Below are 25,276 nucleotides of genomic sequence, written 5' to 3'. Positions count from 1 at the left end.
CAAAAACGTGTTGCGCTTTAGTATATTTTTGAATTTTGAATCTGAACTGCTGCTTTTAGAACTTGGTAGTACTGGTCGCAATGCTGCCGAGCAGCGAATCAAACAGCTGTTCCACCAAAAGCAACAATGCTGCCAATTCCAATGCGTGTCAGTGCTGCCCAGCACGAAAAGCACACAGCTGTTCGGGCCTACTGTGTTTGCGTGCTCGTGTCGTGAGGTTAGAGACGTTGTATAATGTAAAACAGAGTACGAAATTTTACTGTATGCTTTTTTTGATTTAAAATCAACCCAGACGTGTAGCCAAAAACAACGCAGCAACAAATTATATCGAACCAGCAACAATGGCAAAGTACATTGCCCAAATTATTGTACTTGGCGGCCAGGCAATTGGACGCGCCTTCGCAAAGGCTCTGAAACAAGAAATTGCGGCGTCACAAGAGGCAGCGAAACGCGCCGGTGGTGGCAGACAGGGCGATAGAAGCGCCGAGTCCAATTTGCGTACGGGTAAGTTCTTCTATATATCAGGCAGAGCAGGGTGCTGAATTTATTTACAATTTAATTTGGCCAGGCATGACATTGGAGGAGGCCAAGCAAATACTGAATTTGGATGACATAAAAAACGTGGACACCATAGTCAAGAACTATGAGCACCTCTTCAATGTCAATGATCGTGCCAAGGGCGGCTCATTCTATCTGCAGTCAAAGGTTTTTCGGGCCAAGGAACGTCTCGACCATGAGCTTGAAGCCCAGCAAAAGTCTAAACCAGAAGCCGAACAGGATCCCACGCAACAGCAGAGCAGAACGCGGCAAAGGCAATGAACTGTGGCAAGCTGGCCATATACCTCAAAATGAACCCATAACTTAGCTAATAATTGATTAAATTAAGTGTTGAATAGCGCAAGACGACTGTGCTTTGCTGTAAATATGTGTGTATGTATGCCTCGATTCTTAGTGCGACAATTTCTAAGTTTTATCAGCGCTTTAGTTAGTGAATAAAACCAAGTTTTTGAAGAAGTTGCGCGATATTCGTTTTAATTTCGTTAGCCAAGCGCTGCTTAGTGCTGCCAATTATTGCACTGAAAAGACAGGGCTGTTGGAAGTTCTACAACAGCTGTCACTTGCTGGGCAGCACTCGCACAATAAATAAATAGGAAACATTTTGTGCTACGTAGTTGCTTACTTATGATAAATATTTTCACAATCGGACGTGTCTATTGTTTATAAAGGTGTGCAAATAAAAAAAAAAAAACAAATCAAACAACTAGCACATGCGCGACACCATCGACGCGAATTTCCAAACAACCACCACAACGACTTTCCACAAAAGTGGGCGGTTAGGGGCAGGGCAGGCTGTTGCGTTAAACTTATTGGATATTATTGCATTCCAGAAGAGACGCTGAACAGTATTTGAGCAAAAGGAAATCCTCTGCCAAGTCAGTGTTCAGAGGACCTTCGACGCAGGCAGCCGAAAATTCTAGTTTTGCTCGTTTGTACAGGCAGACAGAAAGAAGCAAAAAAAAAAAAAATAGAATAAATCTCAAGTGGTAATTCATAAGACCAAAAAGCCAGCGTTACGCATATACTATGATGAAAGGCGTTTCATCTGTGGCCAAGTGAAAGAAAAAAGAAATTAGTGCACAAAACAAGCGTGACCAGCCAGTATTGATTTAAAACGCCCAGCCGTGTAATAAGTGTGACAAGCCGCAAAATTGTTGTTTATATAAATTTTCACAGTGTTTAAATATTGTGTGCAAATATTGTGAGACATTTCGAATTTAATTTATTTTTATTTATTGATTTTTTCCTTGCACTTGCCCTTTTGTTTAATTCAGTACTTGCAGCGTGTACAAAAAAAGATGAAAATTCATTACAAGTTGAAAGAATTTATATAACTTCGAAAGTGAAACTTCTTTTTCTCGTGCAGGCTTAAAAGAAAACCCTATTAAAAAATTTCTGCCAAGTGTAATAAAAGTAAAGCGCAAAGGCAAAAGGAAAAGGAAAACGAAGCCAACAAAAAAGAAGAAGAAGAAGCATTTGCAGACGCAACACCACAAAAAATAGAGAGAAAAGAGAGCAAGCTCAGCTTGAGAGCGAGTGCCAGAGAGCAAGAAAGGCGCGCGTGTGTGTGGGCAACAAAAGCAACAACAACGATAACAACAACTCCAGCACCACCACCACCCACTACAACTGTCTCTATACACGACGACTACAACGACAGCGCTAATCCTTTAAAGTGCTAGTGCTGCAAAACGGCGAGCAAAGACAAAAGAAAAGACAAAAGCAACAACAAAAACAAATTGCATCAAACATCATGTTCTCGGGTCTAACAAATCAATTCACTTCTCTGGTGGGCGCCGTCAAGGGCGGCGCTGGTGATGAGGATGTACCAGCACCGCCAGGAGAAGGCGGCGCCGCAGCTCCTGCAGCGCCAGCTGAGGCAGTTATCCCCACAGTGGATCAGGATGCGGCTGCTGCTGCTGCTGCGGCAGCTGGTGGGGAGCAGCCACTAGAAGGCGAGGATGGTGCCAAAAGGTGAGTCACAACATACTTGTCTTCGGCCCACCACAAAAAAAGGTGGCCTATCTAATTGGAGATTGGCCTTCAAGGCCTTCTATTTATGGCTCTCAACTATTTTTAACCCTTTCACGGCCAGTGGACACATTCTTACAAACTAAAAAATTCATTACAGTTTCGTCGTCTGAAAAATTTGTCTTTAAATTCCGAACTACAAGTACATTTTTAATGAGATGCTAAAATTATAAAGTGAAACTCTTTGCTAGTTTACTAGTTTTAATTAAGACCCCCACAAAAATGTTAGGAAATGTCGATTTTATTTCATTTTGTATTCATTCATGGAGTATAAAATCCAAGTCTTAAGTCGATCAGTTAAAAAACTCAGATTTTTCATGCAATCTTTGGAGCTCGAAATTCCCAAAACCGCTTTTGCCGAGCTTATTACAGCTCTTCCGTTTGGGATGTGCCTCGGTCACCAATCAGTCAGTCAGAAAAAATGTTTATGGTTAATATAAACATAATAGGCCGGGGTCTGCAGCTAGAAGAATTTGAAATTGATGACATAAATGATATTGTATTCTCGTACATTTGATGTTCTTTGGAATTGTGCAATGATTTCGTTGTCTTCTTAAATATGATGTGAGATAATCGAGAGGGGATGCAAAGGAGCGGAAATATTTTTAAATAAGCTCCCGTTAAAGGCTTACAGTCTTAAAGAAGTTAAAATTGTACAAACATGTATTCTTAGCCCTCTGACTGGCATTTGGGCCACTTAGCCGACCCCTGGCTTATAATTTCTTGTCATTTAATTTAAACTAAGACCCTATCGTGCCGCAAGTGGATTTTTGCATAGCGTGTCCGCTTGACCTTGCAATTTGTACCTTTTAACATTTTGCCTTAGTTGCCCATTTTTTGTATTCTTTCTCATTCGTTGCACATTGCTATTTACATTTTTTATTTTCTATTTTTTGCTGTGCATTTCACACGAGCTTTCGTGACTGAACATAATTGCTTCAATACTGGCAGGGAGGGGCAAAGGAAGGGTGGGAAGGGGCCGATTTATTATAAAGCCAAGTTTGATTGCACCAATAATGCCATATACTAGTTTGGCTTAAATATTGAACAATTCCATGCGGCAATGGTCTAAATCGACAAAAGTATTGACTATTACAGCCAAATGGTAGCAATCAAAAGTGTTCTGTAGATTTCAGATATCGTGACCTTAATTACAAGAGTAAGCTTACAAGATTGTTTTTTATTCTGTCAGCTAAAAATTGATTTGACTGAATATTTTGTCAAATTAAGCTGTTTATCTAGGATCCGATCAATCGACTATAGAAAATACTAATGTAGCTAATATGAGGTTGTCAAGTGGCAACCAGCATTGTTGCCTAGAAAGTGATTAAAATGAATATATATTTAGATAGGATAGAATATTTAAACGCAACTATCCATAAAAAGGTCAAAACTATACAGTCAAGCTTTCAGATTAATCGTCTAGATATGTGTATATTACTTACTTATTCAACAAATAGCTCCACTTTTATTAATAGTATCAAAACAATACACTTAGACAGCTACGAATAATTTCGGTTATATATGTTCCTAAATATAGGTATATCAAAAATCTAAAAGCAGTATTTTGTATAACTTTGTAATTTGTGAAATGCTAACAGCTTTTACAATTTCGAACCATTATCTATATTCGGCATACTAAATTTATTGTATCGCTATTAAACCAGTACCAAAACGGCTTAAAACACACACTAATCAATCTATTTTTTAAAAGGCTTTTTTGAGAGTTTAAGAAAGTCTGTAAAAGTCTGTAGATTTTTATTTCCTAATAGATACTAAAGATGGTTTCTTGGTTATAAAAATATGTTTTGAATATACTTACTTATATCTAAAATATATTTCAAACATAAAAATAAACTTTTGCCAATTAATCAAATTTGTTTTCCTTCAACAAACTTGTTTTCCTAAAGATATAAAAATCTAGGAAACTGTTTTTTGGAAACATTAAATAAATCTTCCTAATTCAGACATATTTCTATAATTCTAAAAGAATGGTTTTCTAATACCAAAGTAATCTATTCTTTAAAACATATATGTTTTCTAAGCCTAGAAAAAAATGTCCAAAACTTAGAAATTCTTGTTGCTAAAGATAAAGTTTAACAACGAATTGTAATGTAAAAAATATTATATATATATATACATATGTACATATATTAATTTTAATAAAATTATTCAAAATAATGGAATTGATATTAGTAAGGTTTAATTCATTAACATTCGATTTCACCTTGATATTTTTAGCTTCGAAAAGAAAATAGTATTATTTTACACACATATGTTTTATTTATCTGTTCAAATATAATATATACTTGTATAGGCTATACGATTTGCAACTAACCAAGTAATAAAGCAGGGTGTAAAGTAAGCTTGATGAAAACAAAAAAAAAAGAATGTTTAGTACAATGTGTGCTTAGCTAAGGAGGGAATGATCTCTTCGCTCCTGCCAGATAAATACATATTTAGCTTATTCAAATTAATTTCAACATAAACATACCAAAGCCATAAATAAATTCAATTTCTAAACGACAAAGACTTACAAATACCTGCCACCTTAAGTGCTAAAGTGTGTTCGGTAATGCGAATCTGTTCAAGGAGCAAAAACTTTGTATTCACTTGAAATTAATCAACTTGTTAGCTAAAAATAAAGACAGCTTCAAACGTCAACCACTTCTGCCAATTATGTTGGACATTTAACAGAACGCATGTAAGGACATATTTCGTTCATTTAATAACAACCGTCTTTATTCTTTGTTCCGCAATAAACACTGCACTTTAAAGGTAATAACAAACAGATGACAAATATTTCCTAAAATCTATATATTTTCTATGCCACTTCAGTTAAAAAGCGGAAGCTCTTATTACAATATGGAGCATATTTTCTTGGAGAGATAATCAGAAAAAAAGACTCATCAGCATTTTCTTGTGCTTCGAAAATGCCAAAAGTTGTCGCCTCCTACAGTGAAGCACTGCCTATTTGTTAAGAGTGATAGAGAGGGATAGAGGATATGTTCCAAATTTCAATCCCTTCTGATTCCTTCCGTTCTGTTACAATGTCCAAATCCTTGAAAAGCCTGTTACCGGAGTTACCGGAGGAATTTAGTGAATGTTTTGTAGCTAACTTTGCACATGGTTCGGGCGATCTTGCAGCAAAAAGTTTTGGAATTTGAACTTTTCCCCCAATAGATATTGCTTCTAAATATTAACCGATTTTTCATTTAAATAGTCAAAAAAACGATGTTCCAAGCTGAAAAAAATTTAAGTTGTTCGGTTTTAAATGCAAGAAAAAAACAAAACAGAAGTTACCAAAATAAATGCAATGGAAAACAACAACGTGTCCGGATTTCTGAGGTGACAAAAAAAAACTTGCTGTCCAGAATTGTCTGTAGCATCGAATTTACGATCCATAGATATGCTTTTGTATAAGGTCAATGGTATTTTTGTGGAAAAACGTTTCAAGATCAATAATAATTAGTAGAATGCTATTTTTCGCCGTTGTGATGAAAATTGTCTTTCTCAATATTAAAACAATGAAAAATTGCAGGCGATTTGAGAGCAGTAGTTGAAGTGCTCGTATATATAAGTATACAGATATATGGATTTATAAATGGCCCAGCCACGGCATTACTCCATAAGCATTAGCTTCCCCAATTTAGTAACACACTTCTGATGGCTTTACAAAGCGAAACCACGCTAGTGAAGCTATAAATTGGCAAATTATATATAAAAAACTTCTCTAAGCTAGGTAAATTAATTAAAAATTTGTCTAAAATAATTTAAAGTTTCCTATACGGTTTCCGTACACGGCATGTTGCCAATTTTAATTAGCCGTGGCAGTATCAGCATGCAACGCGCATACGCCGCATTGGCAATGCCAACAATGAGCGAAACTAAAAATCTAATTATTTTCGCCAGCGAGCCAAATGACAACTTAAGCCTTGACTGACTGACTGTAAATGCCGAAATAGGTCGAAGTTGCACGTCTGCCTGCCTGCCTGCCACAAGTTGCTGCTTAATCCTTTCGACAGCAGGCTCGAATCAGTATCAACGTTTGGTTTTTTCTCCCTAACTGTCATTTTTCACTTAATTTAGCGCATTAATATTTAATTGTGTGTATGTGTGTGTGGAATTGTAATTGTAATTCCGTACCGCGCGAGTTTGTTTGCTTCGAATTCAAGCTTTAGGCACGTTCGCGCCAGCTGCTAACAGCTGCCACAATTCGCGACAAAAAACAGCGACACACGCACACATACATATGTATAAGTATGTGGACATCAGTACACATACACACATCTATGCTGTTGCCTTTTTGGCTTTCACTATCAATTGACATTGACAAGTTGGGTCGAGCGCATTTCCTTTTATACCATCGTTTTGTCTTTTGCTTTTTGCCTTTGCTTTCCTCGCATGCTTACAATTTTGCACGTGTAGCCTGCCAAGCAGCTTGTTTGCATGTATGTGTGTGCCTATGTGTGTGTGTGTGTGTGTGTGTGTGTTTGTGTGCGAGTGAGTGTGTTGCTTTATTCATAACCACAAAATGTTGAGTCATGCTGTGTGCGACCGCCTGCCGCCCACGCATTTCTCCACACTTTGCCAACGCAAAACTGTCACCAATGTCAGCCAGGGTTGCCTGTTTTGTATTATTTCTTGCCCTCCCCATTGCGGTGTGGCTTTGCGTGCCTCTCGCGCTCTCCCGCTCACTCTGTGCCTCGCTCTTTCTCACACGTCTATGATTGCAAACTTCCACTTTCCAGTCAGTGTTGCCAATTGTTCAGCATCTAAAAGCTAGTTCATCAATTTAAAGAAGCTGGATATAGCTAAATCAGTTATGCTGTTAAAATTATGAATATAATATTTATAATATAAAGAAAGTTGTTATGCTGTCCGACTCCGCAAACTGTTTAGTTTTAAAGAACAGCTTTTAGTTTTTTTTCACATTTCTTGGTACACATATTTGCAATTTAAAAAGATTATATATTATGGTTAATTTATTATTTTAAATTTAATAACTTTAAAAAAATATGAAAGGTTTTCTATAAAGTATTTACAAACAATATAAATTACTGACGCCTTTTTAAATTGAAAACTGAACCTACCTATCTAACAAGGAACAAAATGAGGAATACAGTAAAGTTCAGTCTTTTAGTCTACTATTTTGGATACAAGTACAAAAAAATCACTTAAACTTTCAAAAACACGCCAGACAATCGTTATTTGAAAAACTCCAGAACTGGTGGTAAAATGTCTATGTTGGCCACGCACTGTTTCCATTTAACTTTTGCTCGTTTTGCGGATCGATATGCTGAGCGCACAATTGAGTTAGAAAGAAACAAAGAGAGAGAGAGAGAGAGAGAGAGGGGGGGGGAGAGAGAGAAGTGTGTTGTGAGAGCAAGAGAGCTGCGTCTGCACAACAATAAATTTGTGCACATGTGATTTGGCCAAGAAGCCTTGGCGTTGTTGTTGCTGTTGCTGTTGCTGCCACTGCTGCCTTTTTCAGCCTATTTAATAATTGTGCATTCAGAAAACGTGGGCAACGACTGCCAACGCACCACCCCATAGGCACAGGCAGCAATCACTGTTAAATCTATATAATTTTCGGCGAATTTTATTTGCTTGACAAATTTGCTGGCACGCATAAAGAAGTAGGCCTAAATTAAATTTCTTTTTTTTCCTACATCACATTTTATTACAATATTATCCACAATTTTATTTCATGCTGCCATAAGCTAGAAGTTCTTACCTTCACCTGTACAGACCAGCAGTCCTCGTCGTCGTTTCGTCGCGCATTTGCTATTTGCGCGTTTTCAAGGACGTTTACACTATTTGCAGTCACTCTCTGCATTTGTCTTTATGTATGTAGTAGTATTGTGTTTGTGTGTGTTCTCTTGTCTTTGTTGTTATTACTGCCGCCGCCGTCGCCGCTGTTATTTCTGAATTATACTACAACAACAAATTTTGCGCCGTGCTAAATTGCTTGGCAAATAAACAGCGCGCGCTCAAAAGTATGCTATGCATTTTTAACATAATTTTCAAAAACTTTCCTCATTGCTTTGACATGCAAATTTTTCACATCACAACATTTTGCTACATTGTTGGCCTTTTCCTCTTTTTTTTTCTTCGTTTCTTCTTTTTTTGGGTATGATATACACAAAGTTTTTGCATCAAATATTTGCATTCGATTACCACGTTGTTGAATTTCTGGTTACCTTAACCGAAAAAACAGGAAAAAAAAAGCGAAAAATAATATCCTTCAAATTGTCATACATGGGCGTGCCCGCCAACACGTTATTCGCGCTTCAGCGCACATTTTGCCTAGCCGCAAATTTGAAATTGAAAATGCTACAAGATGTCTAACAATGTGAGCAGAAAAGGAGGAAAGCAAATTTCAATTGAAAGAAGTATCGAATTGCCAAACAGGAATTTCATTATGCTTGCCTCCTTGCTGTTCTACAATATGTTTCGCTTTCTACTTCTCAGCTGCTCATATTTGTTCTACGAACATTTCGCAATATTTTCCATATACTATGTTTTCGCTTTTAAATTTATGTCGTCATTTAATATTGATGAAATTCTTGTTTCAAACTGCCATTTTCACTTTAGTGCAAGTGTTCGTTTGCTATTTTTGTATTCCCCGAAGTGTGTGCGTGTGTGTGCATGTGTATTTGTAACTATATTTGTTGCTATACGAAAGTTTGGTCGAAATAGGAAATTTATCGATGCTGTTTACAAAACCATATGCTTTTATGTACGCATTGAAGTATAGTTTTTATATGTCGTCCTTTGACAATGCTTTTAAAGATTGAGTTTACTTAATTGTTGTACTATATACAATAATATATATAATTTCTTCAACAACGGTTTCCCTGTGGGAAATAAGTCTCTGGGACAAATATACGTTCATATTTTGTTGTTGCAACTACTTGCGATTTTCTCTTCAGCAATTCGTATATATTTTCTAGCCAATATTCTTTATCAATATTCTTTTGTCTAAAAATGTATAACTGGGACAAATAACAGAATATAATTTCTTATAGTACATTATATCCGACATGTATGATTAGTTCTGAGCTGCAAGCAGGCCAGAAGAAATATTTTTTCAAAAGCATTACTCTTTCAAACGAATGCTATTTCTGGTTTTACTTAAGCAGCCCTTTATTCTAAAAATTTCTTTAGGATTTTTATTATTATACCCTGTACCCGTAGGGTAAAAAGGGTATATTAGGTTTGTGCAAAGTATGTAACATACAGAAGGAAGCATCTCCGACCCCATAATGTATATATATTCTTGATCAGCATGACGAGAGAAATCGATCTAGACATGTCCGTCCGTCTGTCCGTCCGTCTGTCCGTCTGTCCGTCCGTCTGGATGAACGCGAGGATCTCAGAAACTATAAAAGCTAGAATAACCAAAGTTGGCATCCAGATTCTCCTAGGTCCGAGTAAGGACGAGTTTATGTTTTTTTTTTTAATTTTCCCCCCCTTCCCCCGCTACAGAATTTCGTCAATAGCGTCCACATTTCAAATGCTACCTAAACCAAATTTTGCACACATAATTAATATATAATTGTCTACTGTTGTATGAAATTTTATTCAATTCGGTCAATTCTAAGAAAAGTTATTAGCAAAACAAATTCTCCCCAGTGCAACCCCCCCAAACTGCAGCAACAAGTTCGCTCTTCTTCTTCCTCTTTTTGCTGCTGCTATGGGCGCATATAACTCAGTGACGGAAGTTTACCTGGGTACAGGGTATTACACTGTCGGGCTTGCTCGACTGTAGCGTTCTCTCTTGTTATATAATCTTCTTGGAATTCAGAGTTCTACTCTTTCCTTTCTTTAATAAAGTTATGCCCTATAATACATTTTGTTAATTCATTAGTGGCTCAGAAGCAAGAAACCATAAAATTTCCTCAAATTCTGTCATTTTCTACATTTTCTACATATCGACGTTCCGCAACGTTACCTGCACCCAAAAGAACATATAATAAAATCGCAGTAACAAAATAAATAAAATATATAAGCAAGCAGACTACAAAAATACAAACAAACAACCAAACAACTAAGAAAAGCAAACAATTTATCGGCACGGCATTTGGCCAAAACGACATTTCTGGCCATATTTTTGCCGCCGGCAAAGAAATAAAAATAAATTGCGAACACAAAAATTTTCTAGACTGCCACCCGCAAGCTGAAACTTTGCCAAATTAAGCGGCTAACAACAACAACAGCAGCAACAGCAACTTCAACAAATTACACATTTAAATTTAAGATGGCATTCAGTTTTATGCGCTGCAGTGTGAGAATTGTGGACACATTCCCCAATGATAGAAGCGTTTCGCACACTACAACAACAATAAGCGCCATAACGTTCTCAAATATTTCACACCAAATAAAATGCAAGGCAGCTACTAAAAGAAAGAAAAATAGAAAACAAAAAATATGCCCGCAATTTTGCGCATTTTATTCTTTTGTCGTTGGCTTCAATTTTTCGCATAATTGCCACAGCCACAGCCTGTGGCCAGCTTTCGTTGTATGCTTCATCCAGTCAAATATACATACATATAGTACATACCTACATACAGTAAATGTAAATAAATAATGAATTTACGAGCAACTATTTTCGCGGCTGTCCATTTAATTCAATTAAAATTGGCCAACGTAGTCCGCGCATTCCCGGCATTAATCATGCATACAGCATTTCGTTGTTCATATACACTATTATTAAAAGGCTATAATAAATGAATATAAGAACGAACTATGCCTATATTGACAGAAAATAGGTCCAAAAGGCAAACAAACGGACCATATGTTGCAGCTAATGCGAAGAAATTGTTATAGTCTGTACACAAAGAAAGGCGCTGGTGACTGAGCATAGTGAGTATACTCGAATGTATATAATTCTATCCGCATTCTGAGACGACTATGAAGCGCGGTGCACATGTACAAATATGTTCAAACATCTGTCTGTATGAACGCCTAAAATTCAAAAAGTGCTTGAGCTAGAGCTGCGAAATCTTTTATCTTTATCGATCTGCATTTGTTTTGAAAAGTATTTGAACTGCAAGATTTGCTAACTTGCTAGAGAGATTGTGGAATTGACGTCAACCTAGCTTTTGTGCAGAGAGCTTTGTGATGTACAGCTCAAATGTGAATGCAAATTCAACCCGCAAATGGGTAAAAACATTTTTTTGTTACTTACAACTCATCTTAAAATGAAATCGTCAAGAGATTTGGAATAACAGCAGAAGAAGGTCTAAAGGCTTTGAAAAAAACTTAGGTTTTGACTTCTACTTTTAACTACTAGTGAATAGAAGGGAATATATATTATTTATGGAGAGAATGCAGACGAACAAAAATAATGTTTTCTTGGCTAATTAAATAATTGAGTTCTGCAATCCTTTGGGTCAATGTCAAATTGGAGGTGAAATGAAATGAATTTTTTTGCGTTCCCAGTTTCCATTCGACTTCAGTGGTCACCAACAATTTTCGCCTTAATTCTTCTTCACTGTCAATATGCAAATGAATGGCAGTCAATTAAATTCGAAGCCAAAGTTGATTTAATTGCACGCCAGTGACTTTGGATTTGTGGTCTAATTACTCACACCAATTGCGGTCGTCCCATGGGGCGTATGCGCACTGTTCCACACTACCACAACATTCTTTTTAGGACTGTGCAATTTTTATGACCAGCTCAGACCAATGGCACATCGCATATTGGCCTACTAAACTATTTTATAACCATGTCGAGCAGTCGAATTGCGGATCCATTATGCCGCAACAATAAAACCGGCTAGAACAAAAGTGGTTTTGGCAGGCAGCTGCTATTATGGCACGCACACATGCAAAGTGCTGCCAACAGTTTTTATGGGGCCCGTTAAATGGTGAACCTAATGGACGTATGGACAGGTGTTAATAATGCAGCAACAATTTGACGTTCCAATTTCAATTCCAAGTCGAATTTGAAAGGCCATCAAATCAAGGGCAGCAACCTAACATATGGCAGTTGGTATGCAAACATATGTTTCGATCTGTTAACCTTCCGACAGCGCCGTCCAGCCCCTCCCCCTCATCAAGATAAAGATAAATGTTGAGCACAAAGGCAGAACAAAGTGCACGGATGTGAAGAAACGGAAAAACAGAGAAAAGTTTTGCTTTTCATAAAGTACATGTCGGAAGCCGCCAGGACATGCTGGCAACGCATTGGGGTGTCTCTCTAACGCCATTTGTCCGTCCGTCCGTCCGCCTGTCCGCCTGTCCGCCTGTCCATCTGTCCAATGATAATGTTGTGCTAAATGTTGAGGCAGCAGCCAGAAATGTTCAGTAAGATATAAATATTAACGCACAGCAGCGGATGCGACAGTCAACAGTGCTCGTAATGCCAACAAATGATGTGGAAGTGCTGAAAAGGGGCGAGCGCGAACATCCTCCGCTCTCCCCACCCCACCCATTTGTTGCTCAACACACGCACACACATAAAATTTTGTTACTCTCAACACTCATCTAAATGCTACAAAGTAGCAACGTCCTCCGTATCGTAAAATATACAGATACGTGTGCTGTTCTCTTGACATTGATGAAGTGCGTCAGCAGGGCTCGTAAGATGAAGTGTTTATGGTGTACGAGTATTCAAAGCCAAAGTTTGTTTGAGTGACAATTTTAAATGACATCAACCAATATTGAAGTCGCAAGACAAATCATAATACCAACGCCCCGACGCAAAGAGCAGTTGGAACAGTTGGGTTGAACATAAAAATGGGTTTGTTAAGCGTTGTTCAGACGACCAAGGAATTTGCAAAACATTTTTTGGAAATTTATAAATTACACATTCCAAAAAAATTAATAACTTTTCAAAATAAAACAAACATAAAGCCAAAAATGACTGTTTGCACATTATCTTTAACGACATATTAACTCATAAATACAAGAGCATTAAAGTAGGGAAGTTTTTTGTGAATAGAAAGCAAACATTGCCAATAGCTAGATCAAAACTTTAATGCTCTCTGCCTATTCTGAACTTTGTAAGGGTCTCTTAGGACGTACAACTTGGTCTAATTTGTTAATAGATGAACGATGAAATGCTTAATTTTTTTCAACAAGCTATCTTAACAAATTTTAATGGCATTATAAATCGATTTCTCTCAAATTTTATTATTAGCATTATGTTTTTTAAAGGTTGAAAGGGTATAATAGTTAATCATAATATATACTGATGAGTACTTGAGCTAATCCTTATATTTATTTAGATAAAGTTATTATTGTTTATCGAAAATGTTTGTATATTACATTGTTTTCTTGGCCATGGTTGATTTTTATTTGTTGCAAGCTGCTTATCTGATATTCTTTTCTTATTTCGAGAGTTTCAACTCATACCCCTTCAGTAAATTTTGCTATAGATTCCATGATCTAGAAATCCTGATAACTATTTTGTACTAGATGTATTAGAAAGTTCGTTAAAAGTAATAATTCAATAATAATCAATATTATATCTCTTATATAATACTAATTGTTAGTTTTCTCACATAAACATAGCAAAAGCATTTGCCCATCAATAACAATTAACAGCATTTCAATGTAGAAGTTCTGCCCTAAATTTTGGTTCTTAATTTCCTTCAAGGAGAAAATAATATGTTCATTTAAAGGCGATCCAGTTTCAATTGAGTTTCTCAAAACATTTCGTTCGTTGAACAGATTTGTTTATAACTTATAAAACCACGATTCTTTCCAACCACAGCTTGTAGCTTTTCTGAATTTTCTCTTGTCTGGCAAGCCAACAGTACTCTTTTCGGAAGTGTATTTGAATATAAATTTCTCTGCTGCTGTTCGCTCGGTCATTCAATTTTTGAATACAGCTTGATTACAATCAGAATCCCGATGCCCGCACAAACGGCGCTCATTAAAAGTTATGCCAAAGGTCAAAGCTATGGGCAAGAGTGTATATTAAACAAAAATGGAAGCGAGAAAAGGTCACCAAAATGGGGGTTTTTCTAACAAAACATCAAACTTTGCAATTAGATTAAATGAGAGTACCGAACGAGGAATAAAGAGTTGCGCGCTACATTTTTGCCAACCGGAGCGAACAGAGGACCAAACAATTTTCTAAACTCATGCCAAGGAGCTGCCAATGTTTTCAAAAACCGAAAATTGAATTGCAAATTGTTGTTGCGGTTGTGACGACCGCGGCGCGTCAAATTTTGCCACAGGGTGCCGGACTGCCGTTGACAGCATTAATTGCGCCCGTGAACGTCAAAAGCTGCAACACCAAAGCGGCACAACCACCAGCCAACAATAACAGCAACAACAAACACAAGAATTGCGAAAATTGAATAACAATGTCGTCGTTGTGTTCGTTGCACGATGATGGCAGAAATGGCGGCTGTTCCTGTTTCGTACGCGCTAGTGGCAAGGAAAAATTAAATTACGCGTGTTTTTCAAAAACAGCAGCAACCTAAACAAAAACAACAACATTTATAAATATATTAGCTGCGCAAATATATGGAGGGCAGCAAGGCAGAAAGGTAGAAAGACGGCGTCGACAATGTTGCAACAAAAAAAATTGAATTATTCATGAAGAAACAAAATCAATGTGCAAAGGACTTTCTGTTCCTGCGAAAGCAACGCATACGCCAGAGTAGAAATCTCAAACACTTTGTAACTTTGCTGCCTTAAAGCTAATAAATTATATTCTTCATAGTGAAAAAAGGTTACTTTTTTGGATTGAATTGAAGCTATCTAAAATGTTTTAAAAAAGAGCCACAAAGTTATGGTCATCTGTGCCGAAGCAACATACTCTTTACCGTGTTTCTAACTTCAGGCTGATAGGCACTTTAAAGAAATATAGATATAGAAATATAGTCGGGCAGAACATAAATTTAATCTTGTAGCCATCCGTAAATAAGTTTCTAGTATTGTCTTTTTTTCGTGTAATCCTTTTTGAAGGGTTTTTCTGGTGCGCCGAGCCTCTTGTATGCACCTTCAAGGCGCTCTTCCATGCAGAGGTCTCTCCTAGTTTTAAGGCTGTGTTAGAAGCGCATTAGAACTAACAAACAAAAAACTTAAAAAGCAAGTTAAATTAAAAATTAAACTAAAAAATCAGCTCTATAAATGAAATTAGAAGATTGTGATTTTATTTGTAATCTGTTCTATTAAAATTAAACAATTTATGGCTTTTTAAGTAAGTAAAAGTTGTTGTAATTGCTGAATAGTGTCGAATGAACCCTTCCTGCAGTAAGGGTTCTGCTTGTGAGCCGGGAACGCCCCTTTGAAGTTCCAGAACGAGTTGGGTGAGCTTTTTATCTATTGGCTAGAGAAAAATTTTATAGCTGGCACAAAAATGGCAATACCAATACCAATAATTGATAACTTTAGAGCCTCTTTCGCTGCCTTCCTAATGGCAAATACTTTCTTAAGAAAGATACTACAGTAATCAGGGAGCTCCTTGGATTTCCAGAGCTCTGGATCAGAGCAGTATATGTTCTTGTGTCCGCCTTTGAGGCATCTATTTTATTGGCGCGCTGGAAATGTCTAACATTTAGATAATAATTTTCTAAACAACTTAATTAAATTCTGCTTTCCTTATAGTTTCAAAGGCATTTGGTTTATTTCCATTAAACTGAAGTATAGGTCCATTAAGCGTTGTAAGAGTATACACAAACTAAGAGCCACACTGAATGTGTTAAGGGGCTAATAAAAACAATAATTTAGAAAAAAAAATGCCAGAGAAAAAGCAAATACATGTTCCTTTTTAGCACTTTGCCACTAAAAGGTGACGCTTATAATTAAAGCTCAACAAAAAAGTGGCAGACTAAGTTAAACAGTTCCAAGTTCATCCAAAATTGGTCAACGCTGCGGGCCAACAGCACAAATGCTCTGCGTTTCACAGTCGGGCAAACCTTTTTAGCCCTTTTACCAGTTTTTTTTTGGGTCCTGCACAGGCATATAGTATAAGCAATTTTGGGGCCGGCTTTTAATGGCAGTCGTTGCTCTACGAACGGGAATGAGCTGCTCCATTAACGCAATGCAAATATAAAGCAGCTTCCAAACACACACACTCACACACACACCCACACAACACGCATACAGATATGAGTAATAATTTGAAAATGTAGGTGGGAGGTGGGCTCTAGCCCCCAGTGTATGAAAGGCGAATGCTTATCAAACGTTTCCTGCATTCTATAGAGCATGCGAGTGAGTTTTATGTAAATTTTCCACACACACACTATTATTGCGGGCGAAGGTGCAGAATGCTGGTCTTTGAAAGGTTTGATTGTGCGTTGGGTTTAATTTATCAAAAGGGTGCGTATATAATTTAAGTGCTCCAACTTAAACCATAGAACAGGCTGGGTTGGGTATGTAAAACGAATGTAAATTCTCCCTCCCTGCCCCTCACTTATAGTTGTTTAAACACAATTGATAAAACGTTGCAAAATTGTGGGGAAATAAATTATATTTTTGTGCTAACAGCTATCAGAAACATGAACACATAAATCAGTTAATGAAAATATTAAAACTGTGCTCTTTACGCCTATTTAATGGCTATTAGAATAGGACTTCCCAATTGGGAACGCGCGTCACTATCAAATCAGTCAATATACAAATACAAGATTTATTGTCTACAGAACATATTTTTTATATATTTATTTATAAGAGAGAAGGTTAACAATTACTTCTCTTCTATCCTATTTAAAGTTGGAAACAGCTCGCGTATGCATGATTTTTACCACACTTCTAATTGAATGCCTGTAAGAATTCTTTTATTGATTGTATGTTGTGTGATGCTGGTGATTTTAGAGCGGTTACTGGTGTATTATTCATTTAGGATATGTAAGGTATACAAAATATACTTGTAAGTATATTTCATTGCCCATCATACGCATTTTCTTCTGGTGCAAGGATGCTATTTACTTTGGAGCTTTTTCTATATACTAAGTTGAACAACATAATCAGTTTATAGAGCACACTGATTTCGAACATAAAATCCTTAAATGTAACTTATAATTATTACGAGTATTATGGAAGTCAAAATGTTTTAGTAATGTTTATTATACGATTCAATAAATTTTCCTTGCTAAAATTGTTTTTGGTATAAAATCCAGTCTAGTACTACAGTATTAAGCCTATTTTTAGCTATGACTATAAGTATAGTTCTTTTATATGTGTCGACAAACGAGATTGTCAATCGTCGATGTAATAAGCCCATTATCAAATAACTTTTATAAGAAATCAAAATTACAATATCATCTATTATTAACGAATCCTGCCATTTTCTGTTTATGCTATAACCAACTGGTTTACAGTACAGAGCCATTAAACGCAGTCTTTAACAGGCTTGGCTTGATAAGGCAACATTTGAGAGAAAACCATCAAATCTGGTTATATTGTTGGTAAAACATTTAAAGATAAAGTAAAACCTTGTGCTCAATTGCAAGAAGTTAATTCATTATCTTCGAAATGGCAAGTAACTGCAGCTGCTTAAGAAGAACAAAAAAAATAAAAGAAGCATTCCACATTCTACTTATTATTTCCATGCATTTCTCAGCCTATATCTGTTTGCTGCAAACCAAGTCTCAATAGCAGTCAAAAATGTAATTTAAATATTTATTTTCTTTAGTACTTTTGCGTTTTATTCGTCTCTTGGTGAAAATATAATGTATATTTCAAAATATATGCCAGGAAAACTATCAAATAATAATAATGGAAAACGAAGCACATAAATTATGATTACACACACACACGTTTCTACTTGACAGGCAATTGCGAACGTTGCAGCAATGCTTGGCAACCTTTTTTTGGAAATTTTTCAACAAACTTATTAAATTTTCAAGCAAGAAAGTAGCCCCGGGCTGTTGAAAGATCGCAAACGTCTTTTGACTCTATCTAAAAATAGCTGTCAATGTGGGAAAATGTTATGGCATGAGAGGTCGCTCGGGGGGCGCGAACGGGTGGTTGTTCAGTCACTAAAAAGCAGACTGCCTGACTACCAGCCAGCCAACCAGACAGACAGACGACTTCTGCGCGTACTTGTGGAGTGCAAGAGAGAGAGAGAGAGAGAGAGAGAGAGAGCGAGAGAAGGCAATGGGGGTAGAAAGAAAGAAGAAACTTGTGCGCCAAAGTTAAAAGCCGCCAAACATTTTATGGCCAATACAATTTCCGGCTCGAGGCGCTGCCTTTTCTTTTTGGACTTATGACAGACGTGGGTGCCATTTTGTGTGGCAAGCTGAAGTCAAGCGGCATGGCAGAGCAGAGGAATCGCACGGCCCGGCATTTCCGTTGCCAGCTAAGACGACGTTGTTCCAGTTTAATGCGCCTTAGGAGACTTGCCACTGCACATACGAGTATGTACAATCCACACATATAGTATGTGTATGTACTTATACAAGTCATATGTATATGCTCGTAAGTTTGTCTGTAGGGAAGGTGGCGACTTCAAAACTCGACTGAGAGTACCAACATATGTATATCGTTCTAACACGGCACAGTAGTGCAAAAACAATTTAGAGCAATTAATTTCTAATGTTTGCCAACTATAGTACTTAATTAAAAGGCGCTTAAACTTTCAGGAAACCATGCCCAGGCCATTAGCAACAATATGGTAGTTAGGTTAGCTTCTTTCAAATTGAATTGTTTACTGAATTGCTGCTTTCAGCTTAAATATAAATAAATGAATGGAGCTTCCAAAGAAATATTGTATTTTGTTAAGCCTTTCCATTATAGATACTCTTTGAATATTAATTCCTTTTTCCACTATTTTCGAATACAACTGAAACTGAGTCCATCGATGTAATCAGAGTTGGCAAGAATTGAATTGAATTGTATATTTTATGTCTAAAAGTGTTTAAGAAGGCAACATTAAACAGAACAAATATTATATAAGAATCTGCTCATTCAATTGCTCAAGAATAGAAGACAGGAATATCGATGAATTGTTTGAAGACATGGATAACGAATTATTATTTAAAATTGCTCTGCATGATAAAGACAATTCAAAATCAGATGACAACAGGCCTTGAGAAGCTAAACTAAAAACTTCAAGAAATATTATATGCGAATATTGGAAAGACAATTCCAGTTGATAACAGAGTTGGAAAAATTCTTTTTACCTTATCATGTGTGCTGCCAATATTCGTTAAAAGCCAATAAATAATCGCAAAACTCTTTTTTTGCAAGCAAGCAACAGCACCAAATGGTTCTTAAATTTTTTATTAAGCTGCTTAAATATTTTTTTCGCCTAAAACTTTTTAATTTGTTAAAAAATAAATATTTAACAAGCGGAATATTTGTTAATTTTGAAAATGTTTGGACTTTCAACGCAGCGGAAACTTAAACAAGAAAAATTGTTTTGTGTATTTTCGAAATCTAGGAACGTAACCCCATATTTTGTAAGGAGGCCATCTCTCATTTAACTCGACTGACAACTATGTACTTTCTTGATCTAGCACTAGATCGCTCACTAGTTTAGTCTCAATCGGGTGGTTTAATTAATAAAACGTGCTGTTATGATCGTCCCTGTATTTAATTACTGATGGCATTTGCCTTTCACATACCTAATTTTATTTCATAATTTTTATTATTATTATTATTATTGCCTAGTGCAACAAGAAATAAATTCTTATAAATTAATGCACCAGTCACTAGAAACATACAATTGGCTGACGAATAAAATGTGACATCTGCTGCCCTATTTTTTGTTCGCTAATAAATTGATTTTCGTTCATTCAATAATCATTGATTAAAGGCATTCTACGGTAGCAGCGGCAGCTCCGGCAAATCCTTCTGTGTGCAACATCACATACCTAAGCACAGAAAACATTTCTTAATTAAATAGCAGAAATTCTTACGCCACTTCCCTCTGCCCACCAAAAAGCCACACGAGTGCGAATCATTGTCAGCCATTGTCGGCGCATTGCATTATCCGGCGACTGCATCTTTCATTAAGTTGGCGGTGCGCATTGTTGCGAAGCATCGATCCATTCAATCAGACACCCCAGCCATCAGCTTACCAGTTCGCCATCCAGTCACACATCCAGCCATCCATCCAACCATCCATCCATCCAGTCAGAGCCATCCCATTTCCATCTGCGACGGCCATCGATTATCACGGGGTGCTACTTTGGCCTTAGGCTTTGACTTGTGCTGTTCCGTTAATTGAAAATTGCAAGCCTCGGTGCTTGTTGCTGCTGCCTTAGCATTTGCTCTGCCAACTGTTTGCTTTGTAATTCAGTAATGAAATATGCACACACACACACACACACACACACACAGCCCCACACCCACACAGACTCGCTCTTTTACAGCTGGGCCATGTGTCGCTTGCTTGCATACCAATTAAGATAATACGCGCACACAACGCTCAAATAGCTGAAAGTGTTAAAGGTCAGCAATGCCAAGGGGCGTTCGTCCTGGCTTGCTTTGGCTCGTGTTGATCCTTGTGTTAGGCATGCGGTTTACACATCGTTTGCGCAACTCAGCAAAGGTGTCCTCTTTTTTTTTTTGTTTTGTAAATATAACACCGCTCATAACTGACATGATAACAAAATGCACGTTAAGGTTAAGGGTTTCTAAATGAAAGAAAAGATTCTGGAAAAACCGTTGCCTACTTTTTGGGGTAATCGAAATAGCAAGCCCATGATTTTTTTTTTTTTTTTTTTTTTACATATATACAATTTATTAAACTAGTTTTCTACTACCAATATGGCAGCTTAAGCTAGTTGAAAGTTAGGGAATACAAAAGTTGTCTATAGTAAGCATCTATAGGACGCACTTATATCTATGTACATATATACAATATTTACAATGTTTTACATTAGAAATGAAATTATATTTTATGATATATATTATATATTTTATACAAGGGATCTTGTGGGGAGATCCTTTGGATGGCACTTCTTCAATCTTCTCTTCTTAGGTTTGGACAGGAGCCGCCTCGCTAGTGCGTTGGGGTGACTGCCGAGTCGCTTCTCGTAATTGCTTGCGTGCATTTCAATGACATCGCCAACCTTGGGGACACATAAGTCTCTTTCGATGTCCCTAGTGCGCATATACCAGGGAGCGTTGCATATTTTTCTGAGTATTTTAGGCAAGCCCATGATTGAAGGAGGAGTTGATTTTAGAAAGTGCTGCCTACTTTCTGTGAGGCTGAGAGATGCTTGTGTAAAATATATAGTATAATATCTTAAATAAATATCTTATTAGATCTAAAATATGGTAAACATACACATAGACTATGGACAACTGTTGAATTCCCCATTAATTTTCAACCAGCTTAAACTGCCATATTGGTAGCAGAATGCTGGTTTAATAAATTGCATACACATTTTTATGAAAAAAAACTAAATTATTGAAGGAGGAGTTGATTTTAGAAAGTGCTGCCAACTCTCTGTGATGCTGAAAATAGAAAGAAAGTTTGAATACAACAGCAGTTTTAAATATAGTTATTTATATATAATTTATTTATATCTTTTGTCGGTAACCTCTATTTGAAAATATTCATTGTTTGCCCAATTCTATATTCATTCTCTTAAATTAATCTCCAATAAGATAATCTTTGTAAAATATTTTAAGAGAACATATAACAACAATAATTTTAAGCGTTGGTTATAAAATGCTAATAACTACAAATTTGTATATGTACAGATTTTGCCATGTTCATATACTGTACTGTTTTGAAAACAATTTTGTATTTTCCTTGATCTTCATAGAATTAATACTATTGTTTTAATAATCATTCGATTTTGAAATTTGTTTATTTGTTACAACCACAAAAACTTATGAATAGGCTTTTTTGAAATTAAAATTCCTGCAAAATATTACAAGAAGATAGCAATGTAATATGCTACATTTGGAATAATTATAATTAAAATTTGAAAAAATTCACGCTACTTTTAAAACATTAAATACTTTCAAGGAAGTCCTCTCCATTAAGACACAATTAGTACACTATCCGCATTTTTTTTCGCTGGCTACGATAGCATCTGAATGCGAGTTGCTTTAAACTCATATTTTATTGTTACTGTTTACATCACAGCTGGTTTTATGCTCCACTGCCCCACTGTATGCGACCCTCTATAACTCCCCCCACCCTTCCCCTTCCACTACTGTCGCTTCTCGCTCTAATTACCGCATTGGCGCCTGTGTCTGGCCCAGCTCGGCACTGCAAATTATCATCATCATCATCATGATTGTCGTTGTCGTCAGTAGACAAGTCAATGCCAAGACACAAGATGCGGCCATATGTTGTTTATGCAAAACGCAACAACAACAACAACGGCGGCAATCGCAGATACCACAACGACAACAACACAATATGTTGCAACAAAATTTACAGTTATTGCTGCAAGCGGCCTCAGACAGGCGTCTAGAGTGGCGTGTATTTAATTAGCCATATAATAAATGCCGCGTTACGCAAAAAGGAGACGTTACATTCAATGGAGGTTTAGGTTGAGAGGAGCCGGCCAAGTAACAGGAAACTCAGGGTAGGAGTGCAGATTTTGTTTGTTGAGCTCTTGCCACAAACAGGATGGCAACGTTGAAGCCTTGTTGGTGGTGGGCGGGGCAGGAACGACCTTTAATTGAATATAATATACTCGCAGCTGTAGTCGCTGCTCCTTCTATTGCTGTTGCGGCTTCATTTGGCATAATTTACGCTAGACTGTGCAATGTGCAACCAAATGCACATTATTACGTATACGTAGTGTGGGCTGTCATCGCTGTCATTATTTGTGTAGATTGTGCTGCACATGGAGAAAAAATTGCACAAGAAATTCAATATAAAAGTAGTATATGCCATATATATTTCAAAAATGTACGGATCAGTTGCTTGCAAAGTCTAGAATGTCTGCACATTCAAATGCAATTTGGAAAAGGATAAAAGAAACTCGGAAAATCTACATCGGAAAATCGTTAGAAAAAATATCATATTTCACATATTGTCTCGTTTTTTTTCTGTCTGTGTAGTAGAGCACAGCTTATAGTTAATACCTATCTATATTTCAATGCAATGGTCGCTGCTGTTGTTGCTATTATCGTAGTTGTTGTTGTTATTATTGTTATTGCAGCTGCTCATGTTTTTCCTTTATCGGTTTGTCCTTTTGGCTGTTGTTGTTTTGTATTTCAGTATTTCAGGTTTTATCACAAACATTTGCACATTGATTGGATTGCCATGCATTGGCATTGAGGTGAAGGTCTTGCGCATTATATTTTCATTTCATCGCCAGCTGTTTCGAACCAACAATTTGCTTTTCTTTCCTAGTCTTTTATGAAGGCGCGTGTGCATGTGTGGGCAATTTTAAAGCAATTATGACAGTAATTGTTTGCGAAATAGCAAGTTTAAGGTGCAAAAGTTATGCTGCAGACCACAACTGTCGTCATTGTTGTCCTTCTTGTTATTGTTGTTGCTTAGGAACTTGGAAAATTGTGCCAATAAGCCATAAATTGTATTCTCGTTATCGATTGTGCAACAATGCTCGCGTATCGTATCGTTAACACAACTAGGCCATAATTGGTAGAGTGGGCCAAAACACTGACGTGATTTATGCTCACGAACCTTGGGGCAGACAAACTGGCGCTGCTTAGATTTATGTGATGACACAGCCTATACTATACAAGTACGTATAGCCTATCTATATACGTATACTTCTAAAATGCCAACGTATTTAATTATTAAATAGTCGTGCTCTTTTGTTTTTTGTTTTTTTTTTCTATTTGCGTGCCAAGCTCGAAAAGTGCGTGTGAAAATTGATGATCGCCTGCTGCTAGAACAATACTTGTAGTTTCATGTGGAAAAGCCATTTAAAAGCATTTTCATATCTTGGGCTTAATTAAAAAGTAGACAATGTGCGAACAAGCGAGCAAGCCTTAGTGAAGCCTTTTTGGCTCAATTGCTGGTTGAAGTGTGCCGCCCACTAGCCGCACGGAAAATTCTAATTAATTTCTTTACAATTTTCAATTTGCACGCTCCCCTTACATCTTTATTAATTTCTCAATTTCTTTTTTCTCTTTGCAGGTAATTATGATGAATTGCTTTAATAAAAAGCACTGAACTGACAGATTTAATTGACAGGTTTGAGAGTTTAAGTCACTTGCAGCAACTTTATTTTCTAAGTAATTGGTGTAATAGTGATGTTCAGCTGTGAGTTTAAGGGCAAGCAACTCAACGTATTCAATACATTTTTTATTTTTGTATTTATTTAGTTTGGAAATTCGCAATTTAAAAGTTAAATGGAAGTCTAGAAGCTGGCAATTACATTAATTACTTTTATAATATTAGAGAGTTTATTATTCCGAAAACATTTCAATACCTGTAAAAATTCATTAATGCTTTTGATTTTTTTAAATTCAGTTCAATTAAACCTAGGAACAAGACTAACTATGACTTCTGATAATGTCAGCGAACATCACAAGGTTTGCCGGGTGTCTTCAAATGCACAGTAATTACTCTTATATTTGTCCGACAAGTAGAGTAAATAGGCGTTACAAGATTAAAGTGCAGTTCTTAAACAATTAAATATTACTTGGACAACTGGGGGCTACAAACTAAAATAAAATAATGTGAGAATAGAAACATCTTTCATTATTGTTCTATATTTTTGTTTCTGGAACTGACGAAAATATTTAAAAATTTTAAAATAAAACAATGTTCATTCAATTACTGCTCAATATTTAAACCTTATTATTTCATTGCTGATAATATATCACATCT

General features: G+C 36.5%; 2 protein-coding genes across 17 annotated transcripts in view; both read left to right on the top strand.

Annotated features, from left to right (window-relative positions):
• The first annotated feature begins 18 nt into the window (after nucleotides 1-18).
• Nucleotides 19-1,014, top strand: LOC115623799 (mitochondrial import inner membrane translocase subunit Tim16). The gene is made up of 3 exons (XM_030518341.1): nucleotides 19-217; nucleotides 293-504; nucleotides 569-1,014. Exons 1-3 carry the CDS (start codon nucleotides 81-83, stop codon nucleotides 817-819), a joined length of 600 nt encoding a protein of 199 aa, XP_030374201.1. The 5' UTR covers nucleotides 19-80; the 3' UTR covers nucleotides 820-1,014.
• A 369-nt stretch (nucleotides 1,015-1,383) lies between these two features.
• The window catches only part of LOC115623621 (synapse-associated protein of 47 kDa), a 51,626-nt gene continuing 27,733 nt past the window's right edge, over nucleotides 1,384-25,276 (top strand). For 2 of the 16 annotated variants that reach the window (XM_030518047.1, XM_030518055.1), the window contains exon 1: nucleotides 1,389-2,532. In XM_030518047.1, the coding sequence (XP_030373907.1) occupies nucleotides 2,312-2,532 (221 nt within the window). In that variant the 5' untranslated portion in view covers nucleotides 1,389-2,311. Of the gene's footprint in view, nucleotides 2,533-25,276 lie in introns of all 16 variants that reach the window. The other 14 variants (XM_030518043.1, XM_030518048.1, XM_030518051.1 and 11 more) reach the window with 10 other exon arrangements.

This window comes from Scaptodrosophila lebanonensis, unplaced genomic scaffold (assembly GCF_003285725.1).
Source record: "Scaptodrosophila lebanonensis strain 11010-0011.00,11010-0021.00 unplaced genomic scaffold, SlebRS2 tig00000053-arrow-pilon, whole genome shotgun sequence".
In the NCBI taxonomy this organism is placed as follows: domain Eukaryota; kingdom Metazoa; phylum Arthropoda; class Insecta; order Diptera; family Drosophilidae; genus Scaptodrosophila; species Scaptodrosophila lebanonensis.
This window is presented reverse-complemented; position numbering and strand designations above follow the sequence as displayed.